Source organism: Dicentrarchus labrax, unplaced genomic scaffold, assembly GCF_905237075.1.
Source record: "Dicentrarchus labrax unplaced genomic scaffold, dlabrax2021, whole genome shotgun sequence".
Lineage (NCBI taxonomy): Eukaryota > Metazoa > Chordata > Actinopteri > Moronidae > Dicentrarchus > Dicentrarchus labrax.
Window position 1 is genome coordinate 8331836 of NW_026136717.1, and position 25908 is coordinate 8357743.

General features: G+C 39.7%; 1 protein-coding gene across 5 annotated transcripts in view; it reads right to left on the reverse strand.

Annotated features, from left to right (window-relative positions):
- The window catches only part of LOC127379478 (protein phosphatase 3 catalytic subunit alpha), a 65317-nt gene that overhangs the window by 18803 nt on the left and 20606 nt on the right, over positions 1-25908 (reverse strand). For all 5 annotated transcript variants that reach the window (XM_051429113.1, XM_051429114.1, XM_051429115.1 and 2 more), the window contains exons 2-8: positions 18668-18868; positions 9057-9181; positions 8360-8471; positions 7818-7963; positions 6836-6975; positions 2955-3032; positions 1803-1897 (exon numbers count right to left, since the gene is read on the reverse strand). In XM_051429113.1, the coding sequence (XP_051285073.1) occupies positions 1803-1897; positions 2955-3032; positions 6836-6975; positions 7818-7963; positions 8360-8471; positions 9057-9181; positions 18668-18868 (897 nt within the window). The remainder of the gene's footprint in view (positions 1-1802; positions 1898-2954; positions 3033-6835; positions 6976-7817; positions 7964-8359; positions 8472-9056; positions 9182-18667; positions 18869-25908) is intronic.

Sequence of the window (25908 nt, forward strand, 5' to 3'; positions counted from 1 at the left end):
TGCTGCGTGGGCACCGTACCACCGCATAGGGCGCCACCAGGTGCCAAGTCAACCAGGCACCAGGCCATTTTATTTCACACCAGCTTCGTCCCTGAATTGACCTAACCAAAATCAGTATCACACAGATCTCTGTCATTAAACAAGTACAATACTTTAACCAAAATGTTGTGCACTGGATTTGGGTAGAATGGTTCTCCAACAGCTGCATACACTGTATCAAAAGAAATGTAAGACCCCTGAAGACCTTTTTAATATCATATTGGTATGTACAGTACAGTGTAGGTATGGCATAGCCTCGTAGCATGACCTGAACCTCCACAGAAATGTATCTACACTTAGCAGCAACTGTGTATGCTCCACTCGGTGTGTGTGTGCATTGTCCGAGAATGAGAGGTGACTCTAAACTAATCTATCTGTTGTTCTAACACAGACAAACAGACACACATGGGACACTGCCTCAATGCATGACATGCTCTTGTCTGTCCCCTCATATTCCCTCGTCCTTTGATTTCACGGGCGGCAAAGAAAAAGAAAAAAAGAGGAAAGCACAAGACAGATTGAGGAAAGAAACAAGTTTCAGTCAAAACTCAACACAGTGGCATAGTTACCGCACCACCAACTAGTGTTGTGCAAACTGTATTATTTGCAGAGCAAAGCAGACTACCCAGTGCACAAATATAAATGCTCATAATGGTGTAGGTCACTTGCGTAGGCTCAACGTAGAGCCTATGTACAACTATAAATCAGCCTAAAAGCAAAGGTCTATTTTTCTACAAATTTAAGGGGACATTGTGTAGTGTTTTAAGTATATTATTAGCTAAAATCAATGTCTTCATTCATAAATGTGTCCTCATTGGTGTAAAATTACCTCTGCCAATGATCTGACTTATCCTCGTAAGCTAAGAATTTCTTATCTGTATATACATTGGACGGGCAAGTCCATGGAGGCTTCCATGTCGTTCTGCCATTTTGAAAAACTATAATCGCCGAGAGCGACATAAAGCACTAGCCTACCTGTCTAGCTAATCCACAACGTGTTTTCGTTCAGAGCCAGCATCACGTGACTGAAACCAACTATAACGGAGAAGGAGATCAGTGAGAGGCGCTTGTCACTGCCCCGGCACATTTGAAAGTCTGCACTGCACTTTAGTTCATAATGGAGGATCATACTTATGCCGAGCCACAGGAGAAGGAATCCTCATCAGCAAAAAAGCGAAAAAAGGAATTAAAAAGGCAACGTGACCGGGGAATTCAAAAAACGAGGGTAAACAACGGGGTAGCTTTTCCCAGGTGGAAAGAGCTAATAAAGGAGAAAGACTTTCAAAGGGACGCTGACGGCTACCGTAGTTGCAGTACGCATCTGAAAACGCGAGGCACTAGAGAGCACTATTCGTTTGGATGCAAAATACAATTTACCGCTAGATGGGAGAAATTCCTACACAATGTCCCTTTAAAGGAGCAGCAGTGGTGTTATTAATATTGATGAAGACTCCATTCTATTTATGTGTCCCAGTAAGCAATGTCATCTGGCATGTGCATTACCTGGGGCCTGAAACTCTTAAATGTAATTAAGCCACTCATAATATTATTAATTACGTGTGAGCTTCAAAATGACACGAAAAAACATTCCCAAAGCTGCCATTACATTTTATACAAATCTGAAACCAACAGGAATTCTTCAACCTGGAACCACCCATTTGCAAATGTGATGTTGCCCTCTGGCAACTCATGAATACGACATTGTGATACTCATACTGTTATAAGCCACTGAAGACCGTTACCGCTATATTCCTTCAACTTACCTTTGTTGTTGTAGACATCTAGGTAGTTGGGTGCTGAGAAGATGGTGATAAGGGATGGGAAGCCAGTGGTCTGACTCTTTCTGTACATGCGATATCTGTTAAAATGTCCAAAGGAGAGGTAAGCATTAGTGAAAATAACAAAATTTCACTCATGGATTAATTATGGGTGTTCAACCCCTGGGAATGATTAGCAGCAACATTTTTATGGCCTTGGCATTGTTTTCACTATGGCTGTGTGTTAATCTTGTAAGCTGATGCATCGGGGGGGGGAATTCAGTGTAGCCTCAGGGGAGTAAATCCCTATGTTAAAGGTGAAACATGCAATAGTCATTACACTGAACTGCATCAACTCAGTATTCAAACGAAACTACTCTGAGTGAATGTCTGTGCTGTGTTTGGTGGTTTGGATACGTGGAATGGAAGAGAGCTTTAGTTAAACAGTCCTAACTCAGATGATTTACTTGCTGCACCACACTGCATTTTTGTTTTTATAAAAGGTACCAAATACAAGGTAAACATAGATGGAGCTCAATAATATTATTACATGTGTGGTCTAAGGTGGCTTGGGGCAGCAATCTCATCTGAGACATGGCAAGGTGTCCCATGTGATCAAGCTGTGGGAGTGCAATGGTAAACAACTGTGCATTGTGCATCCCACCGCCTTAACCTCGCTTAAAGGAAAATCAGCTTGACACATCCACCCACCTGCTCGTTTTAAAATCCAAACTTTTCAAAGAGGCTTTCAAGTGCCATTGTTAGAAATCCAGGGCGCACTGTTAGTCCCCGATGAATAATAGATGAGGTGGGTAGTCCTAAAGTACTGGATGTGTCTGAATATTGAGTAAACAACGTATAGTGAGAAAATTTCACAATCACTAAACTAAACTTTTTAAACTGTAGCTCTTGACAAGATCTGCATGAATTATACTTGTCACCTCACATCTGGCCAACTAACTCCTCACACTGGATTCATTTTCATTTCTTGGATTAACACGACTTCCCTCAAAGTTCAGACCGCAACGAACCTGCTCTCCAGACAGGCTTCAGCAAAGACCCCAGAGCACCGGGGAGGCTTTTCATTTAATACCCTGGTCTGAATCACTCTGCCATGTGACAGTGTGATGGGAGAAGACGAAATGCCACAACACTCACCCAGCATCCTGCGCTTCATGGGCCCGGATGATAGATAATAAGTTATTGTGTTGTAGAAAGTCACAGACTGCAGGGTAGCTGTTGAATAAAGAGACAAACATTTGGTTTACTCACACATCAAGAAAAACCCCAGTAAGATCAAGAAGGACGATCAATAGAAATAACTAAATAAGTCATGGGTCTTATTGATTGTGCTCAGAAAAATAGTGGCTATACAACACTGAGTTTAAGCTAAATTTGTTCTAGAACCAACTTGTTGCTCATAAGGAGGTATATTTCTCTAAAAGGTTGACTGTAAATGAAGGCTTTCATATCAATTTTAACTTTGCCTTTTTATTTAAAACAGGCCTTTTTATGTCTAAAAAAACTACATTTATGTGAGAAAAGGTATGATGACTCATCTAAATAATAACCTGCTTCACTTTAAACAAGCTTTCATACTGTAAGAGGAGTAGGTGTGATCCTTCTCAAATTGTGTATTTTATTCAAGAATGAAACTCAAAAAATGTCAAGTATGACACATGATTCATAGCAGACTGTTTCTTAAAGGAAAAAGGCGAACGCTGGGGAGTCTTAAAGCATGTTTTATGCTCATGCTGATCTATTCAGTGTGTGAGTAGAGAGACCAAAACCCTTACTGCCAACTATCAAACTACAGTGAGGTTTCAGAGTTTTCCATGCTACAAACTTCCATTCCTCAGCAGCAGCTTCCACTGGAAATTTCCTTTGCTCACAATGAGAACGGCAGAAGACAACTCACTGGCAAACAGCATCATTTAAAGAAAATTTCATGATCTCGAAAACAAGCCGCTATTAAAACAGCAATACTTCTGAGCATTGCTTCTTAGAAACTAGATTAAAACCCCCATGGGCGTCAGGATTTGTGAATCGTGGGATGCTGTGTAATGACCAGAGTGAGTGACAGCTCACAATGAATGAGTGACACCTTTGAATTACATCTGAAACACTTAGTGAATGTGGGAGGATTTTTGTCAACAATAATAGGGGCTAAATTCAAGTTGTTTCTCTTTTTTTTTGCAGTTTCATCTCAATTTTTGCCTGATTAACATAAAAGTCACTTCACAGCTTTTCCAGCAATAGGGATTAAATTTAAGAGCTTCTCAAAGCTTTGAGTGTGGCAGGGAGTGGATGGATCAAATGAGGGCATCTCAATTACAACGTGTAATATCAAACTTTTGTCATTGTGATTACTTCTATAAGTGTTAATTCTGTTTCTGTTGTAATTCTACCCAGAGAATTTAAACAAAAGACTGAAAAAAAATTTACAATTAGAGACTTTAAAACAATCCCAAAATACCAAAGCCAGTGAAAGAAGAAGTATATTGCTCATGCTTGTTCAATATACAGGTTATAATTTTGTATTCTGTAATCCTAGCTCAACACCTCGGCAAAATCAGAGCAAAACAACGAACAACACCCACATGCGGCAATCAAAACCACCTATACATTTTGGATTCCGACCTTTCAGCAAAAGTCCCAGGAGATTTGTTTTGTTTTTTTCAGGAAACGCTGCACAACGAAACCAGATGTTTTTTTTTTAATTGCTTTTTAGACATGATTCCGTCTCTATAATCAACACAATACACTGTTGAGGTTTCATGATAACTGTGTTAAGTTGTTTTAGTCAAGTTTGATGCAGAGTAGACTATTATGGCAGCTTCACTGCGTCTCTGTAAATGTAAAGCCCTTTGGGGCAGGCTTCTAATAAAAGTGTTATATAAGTAAATTAACTTTAATTTGACTGGCTTGGTTTTGTATGCATGCTTATCAAACACTATGCTTGGTTTTTAAATTCAAATTGTGTGAAAACCCATCATGGAAGACTGAAATTGAAGGAGTGAGGAGACGTTCATTAACAGTCTCGGTTCATGCAAACATAAGAACGCATGCATTCCTGACAATCACAACGAACGTCTGCTGTCAGAAATGTGAAAAGAAGGGAGTGTTTGCCAAAAGGGAATTAAAAGTGCCATGACTTATTTTTTTCTTTAGAGAGGAAAATAAATTAGCAATACATGTTTTATTTCTCACTTGATTTCCTGCGGCAGATGCAGATACATGCCATATGGAGCCGTTTGGTAGACAAGATACATTTTGGCCTAGTTTGTTTTTTGGCAGTTTGCATTTTGAGTTTAGAGCATCTCCCATCTGCCCGACAGCAGGGCACAGATGTTAATGAGCTCTTTGGACAACACGAAGAGTTGTGCAAGAAATGACTTAATCGTGTGCAATCCAAGTGGCACTTTGCATGTTCACCACAGTAGAATTCAAGCTCTTAAAATTGGTATAATGTCAATAACTTGTATTAACACGAATGGAAAAAAAAGATGGAAAGAAAATTAGGCTGATTCATCTACGCTGCTGAGTGGGGGCTGAAATGAAAGCAACCATATTCAAAACATGTGCAATTTCATGCCTGAATTGCATTTGTAAAAGTGTTACGAGCGTGCCTACGGCGCTGGGGGAAATTATTGGTTGCTGCAAGACAGAAGCAACAAAGAAAGCTGATGGTTTTTGGGGAGGGGTGTTGAGGAATGGCTCTCTCTCAGTCTGGTTTAAACTGTCTCATAAATCCTGAATGCCAGTGTGATGCCAATTAGCGACCATCCCCTGGGCAGATGAAGGGGAGGACACTGATGAAAACAAGACTCCAGAGGAATTTTGACCAAATGGCACAAGGTTAACCAGGATGCTGGTACAACACAAACATGTCAGTCGTTTGAGGTAAAAAGGCCACATATGTATCTTTAGTAACTTGACAACATTAGTGGGTAAACACTTTTAACACAGAACCAGATATGGATCTGCAGTGTCGGCTCACAAACACTAACAAAAGACATAAAAACAATACGGCAAAATATGCCCTTATAAATCCACAACAACAGCAGTGCTGGGAGTTTCAAAGCATGGCCATTAAAACACTATTAAGTCAGTAGTTATGAAACACCTGTTATTAGAAAAAGAAAAACAAGAAGAGAAAATGCATATCAGGAGCCTCCGGACATTTCTGACTACTTCTGCTGGCTTGCCCAAGGCACGTCGGGGCCAAGTAAGCATCACTTAGGCCATAATGAGCAGAGGGAGCGCACTTAGAGACAGGACTGTGCCTTGTGGTAATGTGCCAGTTCATTGCATTTTGTGACAGTGCGAGCTGCCTGCTTCGAGCATTTCCTCTGTTTGTTCGGTTACTCAGCTCAATTGAAGGTAATGTGGGTTACATAAATAGCGGCGACCGTCTAAGGAGGAGACTTTGGGACTACTCGAAAGCACGGCATGTTCTAACAACTGTTGGTCTCCTACTCACAGTTGAGGAATTGCAGGGATGAGAAATGGAAATTTGGCAGCAGGGGTTTCTTGATTTATTAACTCTTTGACAAGATGATGGTTATTTCTTTTCCATTTTTGTTTTAAAACATTTGTTTATGGTTACTGAAGTGCTTCACCAACTTCAATATCTGTCTTTATGTTTAAATAGTTTGTCTTGGAAAATGTTCATTGTATTGATAATCACTTTAGCAATTAAGGTTTCCACAGATTGTACAGCCAAAATTAATCAGTATGATTTGTTTTTTCCTGAAAGTTGTCAAAAGACCAAATTAGAAGACTAGCTTTTGGAAATACAGCTACTAAGATCATATTTTTAATGCGATGGTCCAATATAAAACATAATGTTGGCTTAATATGAGAACACTGCAGATGGTATTTGATGCCAGTAGTGAATAAAATCTGTTATCTATTCCACTGTTACCTGGATTCCTTTATGCAATTTTCCAAAATAGTAAAAGAATTATCATTACAGAAATGAAAAATGTCATCTTAAAACATCACATTACACCAATTGTAAGAGACAAAATACTCACCTGTAGAAGTAGGAACAGCCTCGCACTGTGTTGTGTGTGAAATGCTCTTGGCTCTTCTCGTTCCCAAAGTCCTCCAGGGGGTCGGACCACAGCAGGTCGCACATTGGTCCGTATGCTGGAGGCTCTTTGAATCTGTCTAGCTGTGGAAGAAAAGGAAAAAGAAAAACTCTTGTCAGCCTGTTTGACTGGAAAAATTGCACATGGAGTGTGTGCATACATACTGCAGAGAAAATATTTTTGCTCCCTCTTTGAGAGCTACGTTGGTGGCTGCTGCTGCCACGATCATAATTAAAGCGTGACTCCAACTAACATGTTTGCTGAAGTGATTTTTAATTCTATTCAAGACAGAAAGGATATACAGTATGGATGACGTGCCAAAGACAGTGCTCATTTTTCAGTACCTAGAATTTTTTTTTTCTTTTTTTGGAGAGACATGAAAAAAAAACAAAAAAACTCAGGCAGCCATTCTTTTGGAGCAATGAACATAAATGACTTTGCTTTCAGCCAAGGATGACTCTTTCTCGAACAAAAGCTTGTGGATTACTGGATGGGTAGCATGATGGACACTTCAATAGAGAAAATTCTATTATGCATGGCCTCTGATTGCAGCCACAAAATCCATTTGGAATTATTGAATTAGTTTGAAAGCAGGATCCGACTCTTGAACATTTTTTAATCAGAGTGAGGACCAGACCCGGTGCTTACAATCCCTCGTGTCCAGGTCCTGAGCTGTATTTGAGACCGATCTGGGAGAATCACTTCATGCATTGCAACTAAGGTTGTTATTTTCACAGCACATCACATTAAAACGAATACAGTTTTTTCCTCATTAACTTTGAACGAAAGCAGACAATACATGAAGCAGAAAGGAAGCTCCAATTTTCAACAAATGATCTGTATGTCCTCAATGGAACACCTGCTGTTAAAAACGCACACACACAAATGAAATTAAAGTGAAAATGGTCTCGAATCAGACACATACTTTCCTGATGTCGTCAAGATTTGTGATTTCTGGAGACAGTCCTCCGTGTACACACAGGAACTGCTGGTTCATAAGTGCAGCCAGGGGAAGGCAGTCGAAGGCGTCCATACATGCGTCATACACCCTCTCTGAATACTTAATTCTACCTGTCAGGGGGGAAACAGGGCAGGGAAAGGAGAGCATGCCAAGTCAAACAACACAGCTCTCATACATTGGGGCAGTGTGCTGCTAGACTGGGACGGAAAGGCTATCCAAAGTGCCAGAAAACTTCCCAAACACATTTTAAAAACAGCACAATTTCACAGAGCTTTTGTGTTTTTTTCCCCTACTCTGTCTGAGTCCAACAGAAATAGTTCTGACATGTGTAAACATCAAGAAGGGCACAAATCTGACTGAATCCTGTACCAGGCCAGAGGGCACTTTTGAGGTTGATGGCTGAACTGGACACATAATAAACAAGCTTTTAGAAAGAATAACTCCACTCTGTACAGAGATTCACAGACCAGATCAAAAGGTAAGAAAAGTGCCAAAGCATTACTTACATTCCTGCTTAAATGTGAAATACTCTGTTAAATGTCTACATTCATGATTCCCACGCAGCAAAAACAGTGTTTTGGGGTAAAGGATCTTTAAGGCCCACAAGTACAGCACACACTGCAACAAAGAAGAAGAAAAAGGATTGGGGAACAGTTAGCTTGTCATCTTCAAATAACACTGGAAACATAAACCATCAAGTCAGACTTTGTCAATTTCACAGTGGAATAATACAAGTCATTTTGCTTATAATGAAACATTTATGCAGTACATTTTGTGGCACATTTCAGGCTTGCTGGAAGAGATGACAAACATCCAGAGGAACCATCAGCAGACAGGCACGGCACACTCCATTAAAATATGTTTTATTAATAAAAGTCTAATGTTTCAGGCAATGAGATGGCAGGAAACATATATCTGAGTAAATTCCAACCAAAGACCCAGATTAAATACATGTATTTTGCTTCATATTAAAAATCCTCTCTGCACATAACCCTGAGCTACACCGTGACATTTGCTATCCGGCTACATTTGAAGTTATTACAAAAGCCTATTACCACGCCAATCTGCAGCCTGATTTGATCTACGCTCAAAGAAAGCTATTAATAAACACAGCTTCAGTTGGGCACATGGTGTGTGTCACACTTGATTAGGCCCTTGTGAGAACAAAAAAAAAAAAAAAAAAATACACATACAAATACTCACTTCAATACTGAAATACCCTCTGTCAACGTAGTCCCCCAGGAAAAGGTAGCGTGTGGATGCTGGTGATCCTCCTACTTCAAACAGTTTCATCAGGTCAAAGAACTGCCCATGGATGTCTCCACACACTGGAATAAGGCAGAAAGAGGAACAAAAACATATCAGGACAGCAGCTATTTTTACAGCTGAGAAACATCAGATGAAAGCCTCTATAATACTGTGAGAGGCCATTTGCCTATTTCCATATTTTCCATCAGATGTGAAGAGCTCCGACAATTTACGATATCCTAGTAAACCTGGAACACAGGACCACAGAGGATGCCACACATGTATCCTTGACTCTGGATTTCAGTGGATATTCATTACCATAGAAACAATATTCTATCTGGTAGTATACATACACAACATAATTTTTAATCTGTTTATTTTATTAAGGTGAAATTTATTTGTATAAACTGCTCATTTGTAACAGAAAAAGGCATAGATATACAGTAGGACCATTTATCCTCCTCAGCTCTCCAGCCCACGCTTACTTCAGGGAATTATGCATACAATTGAACAGAAAAGAACATGAAAACACCAGTGATTTGTACGAGAGGAGTTCTTCTAAAAAAAAAAAAAACGTTTACTAAAATGAGGGGAGAGGGGTTAAGTGTTAGGAGATACAAGTTAGAATTCAAATATCACCTGTTAATACTTTAGTGCTGCACACTATCATTTTCATAAAATAGTTGTCCACTATAGAAAGGAATCACAAGAACTGGCTTCAGTGTGCATTTTCGTGCCTTGCTTTTCCACCACATCCTCTTTCAGCCTCTTTATAACCTTGAGGTGTTAAAACTGGCTAGTAAGACTTAATTTGAACACACCTATCCTTGCCAAATCCACTAAAGGTTCATTGGCTGAAACCACTGGAAAGCTTTCAGATGTATTCATTTCTTAACATGTCCTGTAAACTGTGATTACAAATCTGGCTTCTTATAGCAATTACATACAGATAATTGCTGAGCGCATTTTCACTTATTCCTTATAGGACTGACAGTCCGTTATTCCACTTGAATTCCCAGGAATCTCAGTACATTTAGCACAGTTAAATTCACTAAACCACTTGACTTACTTCTGTCTTAGTGTCATATCAATTGTATACAGCTACTAACAACAGGCAGCTGTTAAATAGCATCAAGGGATTGTTCTATGATGAACCTATCCGCTATAGAAATCAGGAAGCGCAAATCACTCAACCTGGATTGGTTTTCCCCATCACCCTTAGTGACCCTATACTCTATTACTCCCTGGGGAGACAAGGGGAGCAGAGGCCACGGAAGATTTGCTTCTTAGCAGCCAGTGACTGACAGGGTGCAAGTGAAGTCATCTGATTTAAGAGCCTGCGGTCAGTTTTGTAGATTCTATAAAGCTTAGGTCAAGGAGACAGTTCAATCTGAACTTAGTAATTATTATGGATAAACCCCCTTATCGGTGGTTCCCAACTGGACCACGGATCCATTCTGGGATTTCTAAGCACAGAATATTTAAGAAAGAATGTGTTATATAATTACTATTCTCATAAATGTTTATTCAACTCTTCTTCTTCTTGTTTTATTCCGGATAGTCATTTATTTATGTGGCAGTAGAACAGCAACTTTAAAAGCAGACAATCTTATTGTGGAAATATGTTGGAGGTGAAATGTGGAAAAAGCCTGACGTTCATATATTGTCCTGTGTGCAGTGGCAGCCTAAAAAATCTGCATTAATTTCATCAAGAGGCTTTCTCTTACTTGGCATGAGCTTTGTTTGGGAAACGTGACAGAGTGCCTGAAAGAGCAACTGCAGATTCTGAACAATATGCAACTACACAGCTGGTCTATAAGCTGCCAGCTGAAACCTGCAGCTGAAAAGTAAATCCAGTTACATCACAGTAATAGTGGCCTTCATAGACCATAATAGTGTTTTGTGTCGTGGAGTTAATGAGGTTTGGAGAAAGTGTCTTTGTTTTGGTACGCATATGAATAAGAACACAAAAACTTATACTGTGTATAATACAATACTAAAAGCACTGGGCTTCGCTAAGGTATTTTCCCTGGGAAATAAGAGAGGAGGTGAGAAATCCCTGCTGATCCTGGGATCTAAATTCCCCGCATTGAACCCTAATGTAGTAACACCTGAATATATTCCCATTGGTTTTCCTGAGACTGAACACACACACACACACACACACACACACACACACACACACACACACACACACACACACACACACACACACACACACACACACACAAAAGTATGTGAAATACTGACCTCACTGAGTATTTAAAAAAAACTTTTATTCCCTTTAATTATTTCATCACTATATCTGTTGTATTGCACTGTTCTTTTATCGAGCCAGTTTACATGTTATGTTGTATAAACTGTTTTAGTAGCTGGAATAAGCCTGAAGTAGTTGTAATTACTATTGCAGTGCTTTTAATGTTTTGTTACATGATGGTTTTACGCTCTAATTGCATTTTCCTTGATGCAGTGCTTATTTAGCCCCAGTGGTACTTGAGTTATTTTAGTTTTTATTTGGTGAATTCAAATGGAAGAAAAGCATAGTCCTGGGTTTAAATCCACTGACTGTGCTGAGTGAATGGATGGAGATAAACTGAATGGATCTCAATAATATAGAAGAAAGTCTACAGCATGTTAGAGATGCTGTCTAATGTCACAGAATTAATTTTATACCAGCAGTGTAATCTAAACAGCAATTAATACTAACACACTTAACTGACCTAAGGCCTTTCTACTTCAGTAAACAAGTTTGAAAAGTCAACTTATTCACCTAAAAGCTGTAATAAACAAACACAAAGGCAACCATCAGCAATATTAAATGCGAATACTATCCCGGTGATAGCAACGATAAGCATGGCATCCATATATGATGTAAAGCTGCCGCAAATCATCTATTCTTCTAGCAATCAGCTAATTAAGTAATTAACAACAGGGTATATAGATTGAAATCTAATTTCAAAAGGACACAGGCTTTCTTTCCGTAACGCTGTTTGTCGCTTTATGAACTGTATCTAGCAGCAAGAATTACAATAAGAGCCTGTGAAAAAGTCTTTCAGAGATACCCAATTAGTGGGAGCTGGAGGACAGCGTTGGAGAGCAATTATCTCAAGTTACGAGCCTCGTGAGACAGCTCTGAGAATCAGCTCTCCTTGACTGTATCGTAAACCTCCGCTTTACCATTTGTCTTTTATTAAGCTCACTGTGTAAGTGTTTAAATCCACAGTGGAAACGAACTTCAAAAAAGGAGCCTTGTTATTTGTGTCCGATTTCTAAAAGGTGTCCTTACTCCCTCTTGCAATCAAGGCTATATTGCTATAAACAGCGCTGGTTTATTTTAGATTGGTTGTAAGGTTAATGGATTTATCGGGGAAAAATGGCTAAAAACAATACTTGAACGAAGAGAACTTAAATTGTGTTATATTAATGTTCTCATTTATTGGCACAGGTATCAACTGTATGTATGAGAAAATGACTGCATACCTTCATGTTTTTTTGTCAGTTTGGTCACCTGCTTTCTATTTTACCATTCCTCCCATATTATTCTTTGTAAAACCAATCCCCAATTTTTTTTTTTTTTATAATCAACAATAAATGACAATGAGTGAGCAGCCTGTGCATGCAATTCAATCCTGCCATGTAAATATCATATTCTTCAATAAAACTCAATTAGACTTGAGTCTGTTATCTGAAGCCTTTTTTAATTTTCTACTTGAGAGAGACATTGTCATTTTCAGTGATATGAGAAATGGATATACTTTGTTTTAAGTTCTGATATTGTTTGGGCTCATTTAATTTATGTCCAACAGAAAAAAACCTAATTTGACGCTATTTTTGCAAATTAAATTTAAATCATGAGTCAAATACCTCATTGACTTAGGCGATGAAGTAAGAAAGTCCATGTTACTGTTTAAATAAAGTTTTGATTGGGGTAAACATGTATTTGTCTGACATTTGGTGAAGGAAAACCTGCATCGACCCGTAAAGCCTATTAAACTGTATGACTGCAAAAACAAACAGCTATTAAAGCAAGAGAACTGTTTTTATTCCTGAAAGAAATCAAATACAAAAGGCCACTCTTTGCAGTTATTTGTATTATGTACTGTTCTTTGCATCCTAGACACCATTAAGGCTTCACATTAAGGGTTAAGGTACCTCTTAATGTCAAGATGCAATAAAATATGACTGTATTTTAAAAAAGGACGACACAACTAGGCAATCCCAGTGATTAATCTTGCTTTATCCAGAAGGGTGCCGCTAAGGCTGGTTATTGCTATGGAAACAACCTGATGGCATCGAATCCTTTCAGCAATGGCAGCTTATATCACTGAGGAAAAAAACAAATCTAAGCTGCTGCTGACCTGATAAAGGGCCTCTATGAGTATCACCACTGGCAACAATGCAACGTATCCATTGTGTAAATGGGAGTAATAAATAACCATCTCCTCTGTACAGCAATTGTTCTAAAAAACATTCACATCAAACTGTGCTTTAGAGTTCAATACTATCTGAAGGGATGACCACTAAGAGAGCAATTATTGTAACAATATAGTGTTTAGAGGTTGCTACTCTAATGTAGGGGCTACATTCAAACTCAGGTTTCACAGGGGAGTTAACAATATTTTTTAGAAGTCAGCGCGGCAGGAGGTAGTCCGGTGAGCGAGTACGAGGCTGCAATTTCACCTGAAGCACACGTCAAACACACTGTGTGTGGGAGGACTGCACCTCCAGCTGACCTTTTGGAAAGCTGTCACTTGCTGGCAAAGAAAAAAAGCGGGGTGACATGGCGATGGCGAGAGTTTAATCACTGGCCAAAAAAGACCCGATGTGATGGTCACTGTGAATTGTAGCCACCTCATCTGCGCGAGCGTGGTAAGACAGTGGTCGATGCAAATCAAACAGAAACGCTGAAACGGCTCACTCCTCCAGCTCAGGGCTCTGGCTTTATCACAGCAAACACACAATCCACCCATCACTCTGCTCCAGTACACCTACAGACATGCTTTTCCTCCCTCCCTCTTGTCACACAACACACAAAAACGAGGTGAGAACCAGAGCCCACATAAGAAGAGCAGGTGGGAGTACATTATCTGGAGTGAGAAACAATTCGTTCTGGCCATCTCCTGCTTGTGCGCTAAAGTGATCTCCCTGAGTAGCAGCATATCAGCGGGCAGCAGCTATTGAGTGGGTGGTGGGCATTACACAACCTGGCTTCAGAACCTACACAGGCCACTCCAAAGGCCGGGCTCATTGAGCGAGAGAAATCCACAGTGAGGGAGACTGTGCCAGATCATGTTTTGATTGAGACTGGATGATAACAACCCCTCCTCCCCACCCCTGCTCGGTTTTATGATGGCACTCTGTGAGAGCTTACATCCTGCAGAGCATGCATTTATGCAAAGGCGGAGGTGGAGCTTGCAATTTGTTGTGAACATCAAACTGTATGTGATGTTTAAAAAGCTGCGATCACCAGTACAGCAGCAACAATTAATGTTACAGCGTCTGATTAAGAGTTAAACCAACTTCAAATGACTGTGCTGGTTTTAAACCACTGGTTCCCAACCCGTTACAAATTGGACCCTTTATGGCCAAGTAATGCTGATTCACAACACTTTTATCATGGCTTGTATGCCATGGTTCTGTGCACCCCCTTTTCAGAATAATAGATATAAGAGAAAGAAAAAAATGCACATAATTATTTGTAGCAGAAATATTTTTTGTGCTGTAAACCATGGTGATAATAGACATTTTTGCCCAACTGACACTGGATTTGTGAGTCTGATACCAATCGATAATTGAATGTGTATAGAAAAATCTGATAATGATACATCTGCCAAGTCATGCTTTGACATAAATACAATTAAAAAAGTACCATTTGCATCTTAGTACAACCCGCAAACGTTTGATGAATAAATGAATAAAGCATTGTCTTTACACACACACAACATAAATGCGTTTGATAAGGATTCCTTACATTTGTTTATCTTTTCTACTGCCATTTCTGTAGTAGAAATGTATCAGCTGACATACACAAATACAAATCTATCTGCAATAAGCTAATCTCTATCACCCTGGCCAATTTATCTGTCTAGCTCTTATATCCATACAAGTGTATTTTTTATCGTAAGCCTGTTGCATAACAACCTATTGGAAAGGTTTAATGTCCTTGCAATGCTGTACAGAGCAAACACACTTCACATTAAACTCATAAACCTGCCATCATAATCAAGGTCTCAGTAAGACCTTTTTAAGGAGTAACCATGAAATTCCACAACCAAGGTCTTTGCATTTCCTTACTAAGAATACATCACATTTTAATAAAAAAGTATCTAATATTATGAAATGCAGAGAGCTAAACCTTAGAAGCATTTCAGATTCTACTGGCTACCTCAACATCTCATGAAAAATATAATGTGTGGCTCAGGTAAAACCTGTTTCCGTTGTGTTTTAGTATGTTGGAGACCAAGCTCCAACAGGGTTGAGCACCCACACTGTAAACAGGTGTATGAACAGTGTCAGAGCTGGCCGTTGCCTGGCGATGTGGCTGTAGGAGCTCTATTGATGGGTGACTTGTGCAAAGGCCATGGGAGCAGCTTGTACTCAGTGGCCTAAGCCAGCTCTGTTCGTCACACACACCCCTCCCTCCATGAAAACCCCACCTGCCATCTGGCCCAACCAGGAAGTGACTACGTGAATGTGAGAAGCAGGGAGAGAGAGAGAGAGAGAGAGAGAGAGAGAGAGAGAGAGAGAGAGAGATAGCTTACATGTCATGGCGCTTTACATCTATGATAAATATTTACTTACTAATTTGCTGACCGTGTGTCATGTTTTGGAGGTGCGGGGAGAAAGAGAGACAGAGAGAGAGAGAGAGAGAGAGAGAGAGAGAGAGTGTGAGAGAGAGAGAGAGAGAGAGAGTGTGAGAGAGAGAGAGAGAGAGAGAGAGAGAGAGAGAGAGAGAGAGAGAGAGAGAAAGAAACGCTCCCCGAGCATGACACAGAAAGATAAAACATGGAAGACAAAGGGAAGAGGAGTGAGAGAAACAAAGAAATGTTTATAGAGAATGGTGTGTGAGTTTAGGAGCACGCATGAGAGGGAAACACAGCAGGATCACGAGCACGCGCAACAGAGAAATCCTTGTTGAGAAGGACTACTGAGTGGGAGAGGGGTTGAGACAGGGGTGTTGAGTGGGAGGGAAAGACGTGCTTCATTGCCGCGCTCATGTACACAAGTACGCACACGCACACACAGCTCCTCAGCTTGCACACAGAACAGAAGCTGTCCACTGTTTCTATGTAACACAACAAAGGAAGGAGGTTTACTGGCCGATCCATCATTTGAACTGTTATAAAATTTTAAATCAAACACATGTTAGCTGGCGACAGAGCTTCTCAGGATTCAAATGAATATCTCTGACCACATCTGAAGGTCAGTGTCAGAGCATGTCTACACATCTGAAACCAGATTGTCATCAGGTCATCAGAAAATAATAATAATAATAATATTTTTACATGTATGATTACCTGATTAGTGACAAATAATGTTATTTTACATTATTTCTCCTTCTCCCCTACCCACTATATTTTTCACCAGTACCAGTATTTTAAGTGTATTGAAATTAACATATTATATAATAAACACTGTCACTTTAAGAGATTTGTTCCAGTACAGTGAGAGGACAGTCGCTGAGAAAGATCACAGCTTTTCCTTATTGTGCATATGTGTTCAAGTTTTACAAATAGCCAACTGTTTTGCTGTGGAAATCAACTTATTTAGAGGTGTTTACTTTAAACTGGCAGATCAATGCAATTTGGCTGAATTTCAGTCTGAGTTAGGTTTGAATTTGTTTGGATACAGTGGTGTATGTTAGACATTTTCCTTTCATCTCTCTACATTGCGTCCACAGAGGTACTTTATCACGTACATGAATCACTGAAAAAACCTTTAAGAAAGGCAGTTATGTGTATACATGGCTAAATAATCAGAAATCGAGTCATGTTTAACAGAATTTCTCTTAATCCCTTGCTTATGTGCCTGCAAACTCAAGGACAGAGGCAGCAACAAAGGCTTACAACTGTCCAACCTGTTTGCATCTTTTTGTTGAGCTTCACTCTCTTTAACAGCTAGACAAGATATTCTCTTATCATAACGGCCTCCATAAAGATACGAGAACCACACTTTTGTTTGAAAAAGGGCCGTGCATTCATGAATTTAAGTAAGTGCGGTGCCTGCCAAATATGAGCATAGACCTCTTTGGACTGTGTTTTGAGAATGATCTTGTATTAGGAAATGATGTGTTGCCATAGATCCTTTGAGTAGGTCTCTGCCTCTGATTACAACAACATCAAAGAAGCCTCATCAGAAAGTCTAATCGAGGAACAGGGCACTTGACCAGGAAGAAAGACAACAATAGGAGCGCTGGATCTGTGCATATGCATCAGCGAGCCTCCTACTACAGTATGTTCCTTCACAGAGATGGGCATGAATGAGCTCAACTTCAGCTGCAGTGTGCTTTTGAGATAGAATAAGCACTCAACCGTAACACAAATAATAACAGTGTTTTTATTTTAACTATCAGCTGAGGATTAAAGCAGCATTATTGTTGTGCTTTTCTGTGTCAGAACTGTTTTAATGCAGGAAGCAGTTAACTGAGTGAGTGTGATCAAGCTTGTTAGTTTTGGGAAATTGGATGAACTAAACCTGTGTGTTTCCTAAAATAAAACACACTGCTACGGCAAGCTACATGGCCAACATGTGGCCTGGAGGCACAGTGACTCACTTCCTTAAGAAAATTAAGTTTTCACATGCAGTCTTCTCCTAGAGGAGCAAAGAGTGTGTGTTTCAAATGTAACAATGTACAATGCAATATTATTTTAACTTTAACATATAGTGCTAGTTTGATTGTTATTGTGATTAATGCTCTGTCAATTCCCATGGTAGAAAAACACAGTGACAAACAAGGTAGGACAATCTCTTTCTAACAATCTCTTCACATGATCAGTCATTTAAAGTAATTGATCAAACACATTCTGCTCAAGTTTTTTCTTTGAGTTGTGAAGTGGTCCTGAAATTTGAATTTTAGCAAAAAGGTAAAGCATTGGAGCAAAAACAAAAATAGTAAAGAACAAGAAATACACGTTTAGATGCAGACTGAAATAAAATAATGAATAATAATAATATTAATCTAGCAAAAGGCGAAACCAGGATTATTATAAAAACATACAATAAAGTTGATAATGGATTTAGGTTGTAGAGCTGCAACTTACAATTATTTGCATTCATTGTCAATCATTAATTAATTAACAGTTTCTGTCCATATTTCCACAAGGCCAAAGTGACATTGTCATACGTTTTGTTTTGCCTCGCTGACAGTATAAAACATATTCAAACTTGTCACATAGGTCAAAGAAAAGCAGCAAATCCTCATAATTAAGGAACAAATAAATATTTCTCATTTGCTAGAAATTTTATTAAACATCAAAAAATCTAAATAGTTGCTGATGAATCGACTAATCGATTACCAGTTTCAGCTCTATTCTGGTGACAAACCTAACCCAAAATTGACTCCTGACCTGTCACAGGGGCCTCGATGTCCAGCAGGTTCTTCTCTGCACGCAAGATCGCGCCGCCTTCTCCTATGAGCCTCAGAGCCACCGCCTCCTCCACGCGGCCTTCCTTGGTTAGGTGAGCTTTCAGCACATCCACTTTGGGCTTCCCCTCGCTGTCAAACACCTCTTTAGCTGTCAGCCGGTGACTGGGAGGGAACGGGACAGCTGCAGGGGTTAAAAAAAAGCAAGACAAAAAAAAAGCATTGTTACGGCTGATATGCTTTCATAACATATTTACAGTGCTTTAATATACCTTTTATTGACAAAAGGCTTATGAGGATACGCAGTTAATTCCACATCACTGAGCAAACGGCATTTAAGCTGTTTGATTAGCAGGTACTTTGTACCTTCCAGGGGATCGACTCCCTGCAGGAGAGGGAGTTAGTGTTCACTCCCATGCTTCCAGCCCACCCTCTGAGACAATTTACCAGATTGCTGCTATGATCTGTGAGTCATTCAATTTTCAATATTTATAACAGACCCACACACTGTTTCTAGTTTGCTTAACAATATTCATAGCAAAAGAGATTACACTTTGAAAATGAAACACAGAACTGAGATAAAAATGTTGCTGTTTAACATAAAAAGCCTTTCATATGAGCAAAAACGTGATTATCTTGTAGTGTTTAATATGTAATACAAACACTGCAAGATAATGTCTATTTAAACTTGCTCTGTTTTTTGTGCATGATTAGAAGAACAGAGACATCATCTTCAGTCTGACGTGCATCTACTTATTTGTCGGTCACAATTATTTAAAAGAATGAAATTATGTTTATTTCAGAGAGTCTTGAAGGCATCGTGAAAATTAGACTACATGAATCCACAACAAATCTCTGTTACTGTCAATTTCCATAATTAGTGCCTTATAAAGGATAGCTTTTCACAGCAATTCAATGTGCTCCAGTAATTTTGGATACAACAGATGCATTCAAAAGCTTGAATCCTGTTTGCATGTATTTTAATTTAAAACAGTGAACTTTCCAATCTAATCACAGCATAAAAAATAGATGGTGCATATTTTCTATGCAAATAGCCCAATGTGTCTTTAGATAGACTTTTTTATGAAAAGTGTTCCTGTAACAAAAGGGGTAGAAACCCCACAATGCATCCATTTAAAATGGACCTCATGTCACTGCCATTTAGCAGAGGACATCAAACAGGTAAAAAGGAATTTTTTAAATGAAACCCTTATTAAAAGGTACTAAAGCCTTGTGTGTTAATATTTCCTTTTTACAACCCCTGATGAGCATATTACTTACTGACAGCAAAGGTACAAAAAGGACATAATTAAAGACCACATCCTGTGGATCATTCAGTAGCTGTAAGATGTTTTAAATACAAGACATGCTCTTAATTAACATCCACTTGCAGACTTTGCACATAGCATACTGGTGTGAGTAATGCACTAAGCCAGTAGCAACTACAGTTGAGTTGGGCGCTGTGTGTGTGTGTGTGTGTGTGTGTGTGTGTGTGTGTGTGTGTGTGTGTGTGTGTGTGCGTTTCTGTTAACATCCATCCTTCCCAAAGGTGACATCAGTGGTAATTAGACCTGCACTTTATCTGTGTCACACTGTGACAGATGATATTTGGGATCTCAACTGCAGTATTTTAAGCTTTCTAACAGGTGTACGTTAAAATTGCCGATTTGTAGAGTTGTACCCTAATTACTTTCAGGATTACTTCAATCTCAACAATCTAAATCAATCTAAACAATCTAAAAGGTGCAAGGGGCAGAGGCTATCTGACTGATGCACATTTTTCTATATTTGTTATAAAAATACAATGCCTGATCCGCTTATATAAAACTAAAAGGCAACAACTGAAGTGGAAACCCATTTCTCATAGCTGAAAACAACATAAGGATGCCTGCAAGCTATATGGAAGAAAGGATTCTTCTACCTAGCTAATAATTATTTAAGTATTGTGCTATCAAACATCTTAAACTTCACTCTGTATATTCTGTGTATCACAATATTAGGACGACAGACAACATCAGTATAATTTCCATTTTCCTCTTTTCTTCAACCACCATGATCAAAAATGACCACAAAGATCAAAATGGGATCTCAACCAAATTTTTTTTCAAGCCAAATGGATACTCAATGTACTTGAAACAATCTTTTATAACAATATCAGCCCAGTGTCTCTGTTAAGGTATCTGGGGCATTCTGAATTCCCCATCAGAGATAGGATTACCCAAGGCCCCAGGTTGGCCTCCCCTGAACACCTGCTGTGCAACTCTAGCCCGAGCCCAGGGCCTTGGGGCTTTTTCCTTGAATGACTACACCCCACTGGCCCCTGAGATGGTGGAGACATACAGTGTGAACATTCGTGTGAACTATTATGAACCTGTTTTGGGGACATTTTCTGCCTGAACAGACAAATGGGTCTGTGCTTTAAACGCGACAGCTAGGTCAAGACTCTGCAATGTGATTATGTCATAAATATTCCTTAGAGGATTACGAACACTAGCATAAATGCCTGAATGTTAGGGGTATTGATTTTAGTTGGCTTTTATAATAGACCTCATGTAAATGTGTATAACTGTCAGATAAGGTCAGGGGGGAGGGTGACTACAGTATTTGGCTTTGCTCATATTGTTAGCCAATTAAGCATTACTGCAATGAAAGGTAAACTCCCAAGGCAGTCTACCATAACCATGTTGTTCTTGAATCCGAACTTCATGAGACTAAACCAAATTATTCTCAACTCTCTGCAAAAAAACATAGTGTTTGTTCAGAGAGGTAGTTGGATGTAGACCCACCCCATAGATGATGCATGATGATGAATGCATAGGGAAAAGTCTACATAACAACAGGTTTCATGAGGAAGATGCATCAGAAACCCACACATTTAACAGCTGTGATGGATATTGGGTTTTGTTTCTATGAAAAACAATCACCTTTACTCACTGTCTCTCTCACTGCTATACTGAATATGCACATGAATCGAAACAATGTCAGCATTTGAGTTTGAGTTTATAGCAATTTTGCAGAAGTTTAGCGTTCCCACAAATAGTACAACAGTTGGTACGATCGAAGTAGCTGTGGATGTTGACCGAGCCACATCTGCTCGCACTGAAGTCACAAAACATAACACATCCTAAAATTCAAACACTAAAGAATAACATTATTCTTAAATAGAAATAACCCATGTGAAAGCTGTAGTTGTTGGCACACTGGCAACCTTTCAACACATCACCCTTCCATTTCCTACAGTCATGACAATGGAAACACTGTGAACTTTCCCCTTGTGGAATTTCTAACAGCCCTCTTATTAACAGGAGTAACACCCACCAGTGCCAAAACATTACATGGCACATTGTAATAGTAGGTTCTACACTCTTAAGAAAAGGACGTTACTCCCATGACAGAATTTAAAAGCACAATGTGGATTAACAACTCAGTCAAGGAAGAAAAATCCTCAAACTTTTGTTGTGTTCAGTTATTTGAGCAAGAACATAAATGGCGATGTTAATATTGCATTAAATAATGGGCTACATCTTTCTCAGCCTTTGCAGTAATTGACCAAAACATAAGCTACTGACAGTCAAAAAAGAAAACAATCTCAAGCCTTTTTCCTCCCTAACAACAGTATCAGAACATTCCCACACTACCACTGTGGATTGTTGTGAATAACCCTGTGCATTTATCTTTTCATACAGAGCTTTATAGCTGTAAGAGCATAAACTGACCCGAGGCGATCTGCCTGACACCCAAGTATGACTCAAAAATGGTCTCCATTAGCCGGTTGCCTTCATTAATTTTACCATTTCACTGTTCCCTGCTGTTATGTAACCGGGAAATTGCACTGCAGCCTCGAATCGAGCATGAGAGAGAAATGATCAGAGAGTGAGAGAGGGTAAGAGAGGACCACAAAAAAAAAAAAATTCTAGAGTCTGATTTTACTTTCCCTGGTAATTTGTCTCAGATTAGCATTGTAATTTCCAAGATACAAATTAAAGCCATCCATCAGCCATTAGGTTTAAAGCCTAATAGACCGCTAAACCTCTGAATGTCTGGAGGGCATGCTAAATAAACTTTAAAGTTTATGTAATAAAAGTAGACTATCTTGTGTTGGTCAGTGAGGTTTATAGCAACATTTAATGATTTCCTTCTTCAGTGGATTAGCGCTCAGTCTTAGGTCTTGAACTAACAAAGCTTTAGATCATCAACCTCAGCAGCTACCTCTGTTCATGCAACATTCGTGAAGAGAACAATTATCCCAGAATATCGCAGACGTTCAGGTGTGAGTGTTGAGGAAACCTGCACCACCGGGGCGCAGTGCATCTGAAACTGCTGAGAAGCAGTGGGAAAACGGGCAGCTTGAAATGTTCAGGTTGGTGTAGTTCAGAGATAATGTGATCTCTCTGAGGAATGAGACAGCGGGAGGTGTGCAGTCATATGGTGCTGGACATATCAGCTTAATTGGAGAAAGTGAGACAGACTGTTGCAGAGCTCACCAAGCAACCCCTGACTTCATTTAGTGAAGAACACAGAGTGCAACTGTGATTTTGGACTAAACTGGCAGCTTAGATCTCTACAGTTCCTGCATGTAATCTTCCTTCCTGGCCTTGTCAGGTAACTGAGAGTTGTGTGGTATACCTTTCATTATAAATATATAAAGTAAACACCAGTACAGACACATTCTCAACATCTAAAAAATTACTTAAAATCCACAAAACATGCCTGTACTTTGTAGCATCAGAAATTGTTTATTGATACAGTACAGATCTACTCACACAATATGGTCAGTTGATCGATATCCAACCACAACTGACAGCCATAGTGCCAATTTATTTTCATCAACTGCACAGCAATACCTATAGCAAATATTGACTGTGGCTGCCCCAGACGTTCTTAAAGAGCACGCTATCTGCTTTTAAATCATTATTGTCCAAGCTAGGTTGGGATTGCGCCCAATGATTGGGCATTGAGAAAACAAATGAATTCCTTTTAGGGATGCACTGTTCAATTAGCCTAAAATCAGTATCGGTGGATATTCGCCTTGTTGACTGACATCGGCCAACCAGCAAATAAGATATCAGTGGCCGATGTTTATCTGTCGTGCCACATCACTTTTGCCCTGGTTGAATGTTTTTTTTAGGATTTTGGAGAAATAATCAACTCTGTTTTCCAGCACTAGCACAAACTGTGCACAAATACCTGTATCCACCAGCACGGACAGCGAACGGCTATGCATCTCACATTTGGGATGAGAAATAGACTGGGCAGCAACAAGGCAGAGATGCTTATCTTTGTAGATTTCTTTTATCTCCCTGGCACAAAAGGGTGAATAAACATCGGTATCAGCATCTGCCAAATAGTTATTTTAAACATTTTAAACCATACAGATACAGCATGGTTGGCGAGAAAATCAACAACTTGAATGATAAATTCTTACAATTCCAGGTCCAGATACCCAAATCCTGCAACGCACAGCATCTTTCCATCAGATGCTCAATTGATCCCCAAGAAAACTGGTGACGGTGCATGATGCAGCACAAGCCCTCGTGGAGCGTGGGCGATACACGGGTTGTCACAGCCCACGTCAAACCCTCCACCCCCTTCCACCAGACAAACCACCACACCAGCAATTTTCCTCCCCTAAGACTCTGCATGACCAGTGGAAATCTCAGCATGACCAACAGGGAGCTGAGGCAGAACAAAGACTCCAAAACTATGTGCGGGTGCAACAAAGGTCAGTTCATACAAAGCATAGAATACCAGAAGTAATTTGACTGCATGGTCAGACGTTATTATGCAAAGGTGGTGTGGTGTCTAATCTAAAGCGTGATACTGATCTATTACTTTGCTTCCTTACACGCAAAAAAACAGCTGTCACTATTCCCCTGATCCATTTGCCTTTCTGAATGACGGTGCCGTGCTTTTTTATCCTCAGGCAAGGTAAGTAGCTAGCAGCACAAGCAAGATCTCTGCGTGGGTCTCTTAGATGGAAACTATCTGATCAAATGGTATGTAAATAGCACAAGGTAAGACCATAGACAGATTATTATGACACGACAGGCCCCTTGACACAGACATGTAGAAGCCCCCCACCCCAACATAGGAACAAGCCTGAAAGAGACACAAAACAACAACCATGCAGCTCTGATGTTTGTGGTCATGTTGCATCTAACTGTAGATGTTTTGTGTCTCTTTGTGGTGGTTTTGTGTTTCTTCCTGGGACATTTTGCAGGTGAAAGCCATGAGCCCCCCTGGCTACTTGACTCAGTAATCCATCCATAGGTAAGAATGCACAACCACAGTGGAGTGGCATGCAGCAGTATTTGTTAGGCAACACAGAGAGAACAAGAAGAAATACGCCCACTAGCACATCGACAAATGTTGGATTATGCTTCAGGATGACAGTATAATGTAGTTGCACTATATGCATGAGATGAATCTACTATTGGCAGTGCAGAAATGAAAAAAAGAAAATTCAATCACACTCAGACTTTTTCCCAGTAGGAAGGCTTTTAGTGATGAGGCATCCACTGCGTGTGGTGTATGCACAGAGGACGACTGCCAAGTGTCGAATAGGGCACCAAGAGTGTGCAAGTCACTCTCCACTCACTGATAGCCAGGTTTTGTTAATTCAATTACATAATGACACTCAATTAGAATGGGATATGTTTAGGAGTCCAGGATGAACAGAATGCATGAGATTCTGTAGGCGGGAGGAAACAAAGGACATACTGTACATCAGAAAGCACCTCAACTTCAAATGTCATCTGGCAGCAGTTTCATTGCTTCATTATTACACTACCACAAAGTCCATTCGGAAGCTGATTACCTGACATGCATAATGCAAAAGATATGGCTATCTTTGCTGACAACAAAGAACTGCAGCAGCTGAACCATATAAAGCATTATATTCACGCAGTGATAAATTATTTGCAATATGGTCTACCTCACACACTGGATACACCAGCGTGATGTCTGTATGTCAGGTTGGAAATTGGTGTTTGAGTTTGTCTACCACCCCTCACCCCTCCCCCCTCTCCAACCCATCTAGAAAACCTATAACACTGTCAATCAATAATTCATAAGTCAGCACACCATATAAAACGTGCATTCCTCACATTCAATTAATACAATGTAAATTGCAGTTGCAGAATGACGCCCACAGTCCACAGTAGGAATGGTGGATTATAATATCTAAAGGATTAAAACGTATGGCTGCCAGCTTTACGTAAAGAT